Source organism: Punica granatum, chromosome 5 (assembly GCF_007655135.1).
Source record: "Punica granatum isolate Tunisia-2019 chromosome 5, ASM765513v2, whole genome shotgun sequence".
NCBI lineage: Eukaryota > Viridiplantae > Streptophyta > Magnoliopsida > Myrtales > Lythraceae > Punica > Punica granatum.
Genome location: NC_045131.1, coordinates 11,676,732 through 11,683,264, shown reverse-complemented (window position 1 = coordinate 11,683,264; position 6,533 = coordinate 11,676,732). Strand labels below are relative to the sequence as shown.

The 6,533-nt window shown below is 40.2% G+C and overlaps 1 protein-coding gene across 2 annotated transcripts; it reads right to left on the bottom strand.

The window, feature by feature from the left end:
• Positions 1-324: 324 nt before the first annotated feature.
• Positions 325-5,784, bottom strand: LOC116208307 (cullin-1). Of its 2 annotated transcripts, none has more exons than XM_031541679.1 (20): positions 5,625-5,784; positions 5,114-5,294; positions 4,914-5,013; positions 4,525-4,710; positions 4,347-4,394; positions 4,068-4,271; positions 3,898-3,975; positions 3,639-3,728; positions 3,469-3,549; positions 3,321-3,383; positions 2,823-2,858; positions 2,654-2,740; positions 2,423-2,572; positions 2,286-2,341; positions 2,064-2,184; positions 1,799-1,960; positions 1,563-1,706; positions 1,185-1,403; positions 915-1,082; positions 325-794 (listed from the first exon to the last, which is right to left on the bottom strand). In XM_031541679.1, the coding sequence occupies exons 2-20, from the start codon at positions 5,245-5,247 to the stop codon at positions 693-695; spliced, it is 2,229 nt and encodes a 742-aa protein (XP_031397539.1). In that variant the 5' UTR covers positions 5,248-5,294; positions 5,625-5,784; the 3' UTR covers positions 325-692. The 2 variants fall into 2 exon arrangements, with proteins under 2 accessions (XP_031397539.1, XP_031397540.1); XM_031541680.1 differs by lacking the exon at positions 5,625-5,784 and adding an exon at positions 5,400-5,550.
• Positions 5,785-6,533: the final 749 nt, after the last annotated feature.

Sequence of the window (6,533 nt, the reverse complement as noted above, 5' to 3'; positions counted from 1 at the left end):
TGCTAATTGTCAAGTAGTTTTCTACAACCCACTGTTATCAGTGCTTGTCATGCCAATTGTCAAGTAGTTTTCTACAACCCACCTCGCCATTCCAACACCAATCTCCGCACTGAAGAGATCCAATTCCATGACTGGTTTCAAGGAAGTAACAGAAACAGTCTGCAACGAGGTATACACCGTCGAAATCATATCGCCAACAAGAGACATCAAAAGAATACTCGGACAAAGACATCAAAGATACTAGGAGGATTGTCCATCCCTGGTTCCATCATTCCAGGCAGGGGGAAGCAAAGACACCGATTAAAACGAAAAACAACAGGATCATCATCAGATGTGAAGGAATATCATAAATTTGAGGCGAGAGCAAGAGGTTAAGCAAAGATATGTGATCCATGCATCAGATTCACATACTGGACCATTATGGGACCGTTAACAAAAACAATAAGAGCATATATTGGGTGCAGAATCCCTAAAAATAAGACAAAAAATGTACACTCATCTTTCCGGCCCAAACCTAAAGCTTCACAAAAGCATATTTGACTGAGACGAGGCACAGAAGCAGCATTTACATTACAAATGTTTTCCCAACCTGCCACCGCACTGATGAAACCCTTGACACTACCCAGCCACCGACAGCGGTAGAGGCAGGTAGCAGCAGCTTTCCCTGGGGAAAATCCGTCTTTCGGATCATCTCAGGCAAGGTACCTGAACAAGTTCGGATTGTCCTTGTCCCGCTCGAGATAGTCACGAGTGATCAGATCCTCGATCCTCTTCTTGATTGCTTTGAAGTCCGGCTGCAGAGGCACAGGATCCAAAACCACGAATCAAAACTAACTTGAAATGGCCAGACATAAAGAGTCTGTGTGCGAGCGTGCGAATGAGAGAGAGAGAGAGAGAGAGAGGGCTCAACAAACCTTAAACATGCGACCCAACTGCTCGACACATTCCATGACCAACTGTTGGTGACCTAAAACTTTCCTACTCTTCATGATGCGCACAATCGAGGCATCAATTGCATACCTCCTGTCCTTGTCCACATCCTCGATTACTTTCTTCTTCTCATCTACCGGTGGAAGCGGAATCTGCAAGTTGCAAAAACAAATACATCGTTAAAATTAATGTCTTTCCTTCACTCCTCAGGAGAACGATCAAATTAAAACAAGCAAAAATATGGACTAACATACCTTGATCCTCCTCATTTTGTCAGTAAATTTGGAGTTAAATTCAAAGTGGTCAGTAGGAGCTATTGTCTTTGTGTTAGGCTCTTTATTGAGGATCTTATATTTGGCACAAGACAAGGAGTGAAGGAGCCTCACAACATCATCGTCACTCAGATTTAATTGCGTCATGATCTCCGAGTAGCTCAATCTGTCTGAGGAGTTGAATAGCAGCAAGGCAGCAGCCTAACCACCCAAAAATAGATAATCAAGATCAGATTTTTTTATTCTTCTTGCATCCAACTTCCAATTTCACACATCTTTACTCATGGCTGATGCAAAAAATGGAAAAAGGAGAACACTTATATGTGCATATGCATATAGAGTAAAGCTGCAAGGAAAGACCTGATATGTCGTTACTATCAGCTCCACAGGTTTCTGATCGAATTTACCAATGAGATTACAAGTACCAAGCGAATATATCCATGTGAGTTTCCTGTGACTTGTTTTTGTTTGATAGAATTCCTTAAAAATCTCCACACACCGTACCTGAAAAGACCAGCAATTTCGTAAGGCAACAGATAAAGAACAGAGGTTTACATCTAACAAAACTGCGCATAAGGGCATTAATGAGGGCTGACCATCTCTGCCGGTAGGTTTAGATCAAAGGACTTGTAACTTGGCCAAAAGCCGGTCGTAAGAACCGTCACTGTTAAATCAAGCCCGGGATTCGCATTAGGGTTGTTGCTGAGATATTCTTCAAAGCTGGTCTGATTCTCTCTTGCCAAGGTCAAATCAGTAACCTGAATGAAAAGAGGAAAATGTAACCAATAATGTTCTGAATGCGAGGAGGCTAGCCATCCATATAAGAATAATCAAAGTTCATCAACAATTCACTCTACTAACCATCCCCTCCATCTTCGAGGTGAACTGACCACCACATTGCTGCTTTAGCTTGGTCAAAATACTCCTCTCATGATCATCATTAGCACTCTTGTCAAAAAGAAGTCTCCTAGCAAGCTTTTTCCTGCCACATTAGATGAAAATTGAGCGACCAAAATGTCAGCTTAAGGTTTATTCACTCAAATTACTCGAGCAATATAGTAATATATATGGACTAAAAGTTACCGGTAGAACTCAGCAAACAGATCCTTATCACTGATGTAGGCAAGCAGCTTTACCACCTGAATCAATAAAAAAAAGCCACTGAGAAAATTCAAGATGATGCGTACTTATCTTAACTGAAAATTGTCTATGGACCATACCTTCTCAAGTGTTTCCTCAATGGCTTCATCACTCAATTTCTCACTGCCGCCCTTTTTAAGAATGTTGTCGCAGAAGGTTGCTAGCAATTCTGCACTCGAGCTTCCAGCAACTCCCTTGTTGCAGAAGACCTCAAAGGCTTCCTTGAGCGCCTATAGATCAGAGAAAACATCTTAGTACTGATAAATGATCCCCCAAAAAAAAAAAAGGTCCTGTATAATGCAGGCACAAACCTTGTGGAAAAGTGAGTGATTCTGGAAACAAGCGTTGACGTATGCTAGGTACTTATCATGGAGCTCAATTACTTTTCTCACGAAAACCTGCAAGTTACGCACTCTTCAATTGCCTCCAACTGCAACTCCAAAACTGAAATATAAGCAACTCTGGAGTAAATAGAATTACCTGTTCCTGAAGACCAACCACATCCTTCTTCTCAGCCTGTAAAATTAACATAAGGCATTAGGTAAACAGCTAAAACTAAAATAAGTGCTGAATTGCAACCTCAAAAATGTGTGCTCTTTTCATTTAAAATGTAAAATTCGAAAAAAAATTATAAAGAAAGGAACCTACTCCATACATTTAGTACAAGTAAAGAGAGAACTATGACAGTTTTCACATTCAGATGGACCTTGTTAATTTTAGATTGTAAAGAAAGAATAGACACTTTTAAATGGAGTTGCGAGCCACTCAAAGGCAAAGCTATGTTGTGTAAAGAATGCTTGGAGACAAACTATTAAAACAAGCTACAAGATGAATAGAACAATCCACAGATATACTGTGTCAGCTTTGTATATGACCATTTTCAAGCCTCAAGTATCCCAAAGAAACCATGGAAAGAAAAGAACAGGGAAAAGTTTATAATGATGGAAGACTATTCTTCATGAAAGTTCTCGAATTAACCTTTTTGTTGGCTGCAGCATCTTCAGCTTGTTTGACCAAGGCAGTGCCTTCGGCAGTAACATGCTGCATAAGGTATGGAAAGAGTAAGCAATTATGAGTGAATAATTAGCAAGTGCAAGGACAAAACACAATTCAATTGTTGAAAAACCTGTTTAAACATGTTTGCAACAGGATCCAAACCCCGTGGTATCTTCGAGAAAAGCCTGAACATTCTGGACAAGTCTTCCACCTAAAAACAATGAATCAAATTTAGTGATCAGGGGTTTTGGAAATCTAAAAGGATAATAATCAGATCAAAATGAGACTTAGACTAAGCACCTTGTCATCTCTAAGCAATGCATGGCATCCTGAGTGCTCCTTCTCAAGTAATTGATTTGCATAAACAGCCAACAGCTCATGTTGAACTTTCTGCAAAAGAAAGTAGGATTCAGTACAAACGAAAGACCGAAGCAAATTCTACCAAATGAGAAACGAAGAAAGAGCTGAAAATCAAAAGTTAAAATCAACATAAGACGTCAGGAGTCATAGGGAAAAAATGCAACTAGACAAATTGAAACAAAACCATTCCAGAACAAACCTCGAGTAACTTCGGTTCACTACTTGAGTGCAAATAATGAGACACCCTATCCTTTTCACGTTTCAGACACTCTTCAGCCTGTAATACCAAAATTATGCATCAGACCCAAAAATATATCATGATAAAAATAATTTAGCGCAACAAATACCCAAAAAAAAAAAGCCAATCACCTTCAGCATGTAGTCTGGACAAGAGTCTTCCAAGATCCAACTAGAAGCCTTTCGGGAATAATAGGCAGCTGTATCGTTAAGCATGTCATCTTCAAAATCACGCTCATAACGTTCCATTTGTCCCATACCAATCTCAACAAATATGTCCAGAACATTCTTCAATAGAGCTCTGTCAATTTGTTCTCCCTCGCGTTCTTGATCAATCTGAGCATGATTAAAAAAAAAGTAACCAATTGTACAATAGACATATAGAATAACAGCAACCAAGTATAAACCTACCAGGGTGATTACAGCATCCCTAACTTTGGCATAGAGCTCCTGATATACCTGAAAAAATAAATAAAGGACCACAAGTGTGAGCATTAACAGAAAACTATCAAATCCAAGGGAACAACCAAAAAGCAAATCTCCACAGAAGATCCAATAGAACAGTGGAAAAGGTGTATCATCCACATACCAGGTCACGGAAGCAAGTGAGCCCAACTTCATTAAGAGGAGGAAGCGACCTCCGAGCAATGAAGTAACGATCCAGATAGTGGAAGAAACGGGAGAGCCACCTAACCATAACCTTATGGTTTGCCCACCTCTTGACAAGTTCTCTCAGCATGAACTCATCATGTTTCTCTCTCAGTGAAGGCAAGACCTAAATTAAGACATAAAGATCTTCTTATGTTATTGAATATTATAATTTTTTTAGCAATATGTTCAGTTCAAAATTCTCTATCAGCATAGTAACGACACACACGGACGTGTGTACTTAACAAGAGTATCAAATTTTACCCCTTATCAAATTGCAGCGAATTCGCAATGACAGCAAATAAATACATGCTGAAGAGGTCGTCTCACCGTAGAATTGATGTACTCCTCAAAAGACTCCTTGTACTTGTCATAGAGCTGTTGAGAGTAATCATGGGGCGGTTTCTGAGTGCACATGTTATAGATTGTGCTGCAAAGAAGGAACGGCCATAAAAGAGTGAATACGGCGCAAACAGAATAATACGCTCCAGTGTTCGTAAAATCGAAGAGGGAAAACAAAACGGACATACGTGTAGAGCATCATGTAGTCCTCCGAGCTGAATTGAGGCTCGGGCAGACCCTCTAAGAAGTTCTTGAGCTTGGTGATGCCCTTCTGCATGAAATCCCATCCTTGGTCCAAGTCAATCGTCTTCCTATCGTTCATGGCTTCTTACAGTAACGCCCTATGCCTCTATCCCTGCCTAGAAAAACCTGCAAATCCGCCGCCAAAGATCTTCAGGACAAACTCGCATTGCCAAAACGACTCGAACCAATTCAATGCAACCCTAGAAAGCCCCACAATCAAAACCCACGTACAGAACAGGCACCCAACAAGACAGACGACACGGAGCGAAAATTCCACCGAAAGCAATCGAGATTACAGCGCTCCAGCCCCAATTTACTCGGAGCCCGATGGTCGAGATCGACGGCGCGACAAGCAACACGACACAGCCATAAATCAACAAACTACGAGACAACAAAGAACGCAGAGCGCGCGCGCGCGAGAGAGAGGGAGAAAGAGAGAGAGAGAGGGGGGACGACCTGATACGAGATTTGGGGGGAAACCCTAATGGGGGATTAGGATCGCGGGAGGAGGAAGACCATCCTCCGATGCTGATTGCAGCCGGAGAGGAAAAGGGAGCCAAAAAATAAAAAATATTAATAAAATAGAATCTAAATTGGGGGATAGGGAAAAACAGAAACAGAATGGAGAGTGATGATATAGGGGGCCGTCTTGGGTTGCAGTCAGTTTTATGAAAACCGGACCGGACCGTCTTGGGTATGGATTTATGGGTATGATAAAAATATAAGGGTATCGTAAGAAAATATCTATATTTAATATTCCTTACTTCAAATAAATATTAAATTTTAAAAAGTACTTAAAACTAGGGAAAAGAAAAGGCAGTGATGGTTTAGTTGGTAGTATGTTAATACGGAAAGTGAGGGATCATGAATTTAAATCCTTATATAACCCAGTAATTTTTACATTAAAGGAACTAAATATGAAATTTATAAAACTCATAAACTTAGCCGGTTCAATGGAATTTTGCTCGAGAACCGACTGATTCAATGGAATTTTTTTCCTCAAAAACCGATCAATTCAATGGGTCTAACAGCTCAAATCTGCAATTTGAGTCTTTAGGCAAATCAAACAGGACATGGTGCCAGTTCCTAGTCCGACCTATCGCACCGACCGGTCCAGTCCGATCTGATAACAATTGCAGTAGTTTGTAATTTTGTATGTTAAATTTAATACCAATAGGGGGTTAATTCATGGCAAAACTAGGTGCAGCCCGAGCGTCATATGGGCGCGTAATCCTGATACATATATTGATAAGACCCTTTTTAGATCATTTGATTTGACCCCTGCTTTTAGATTTCAATAAATACATAATAATAGTTGTTGAGAAAATCTTTATATTTTTATGGAAGACTTTTATTTTTAATATT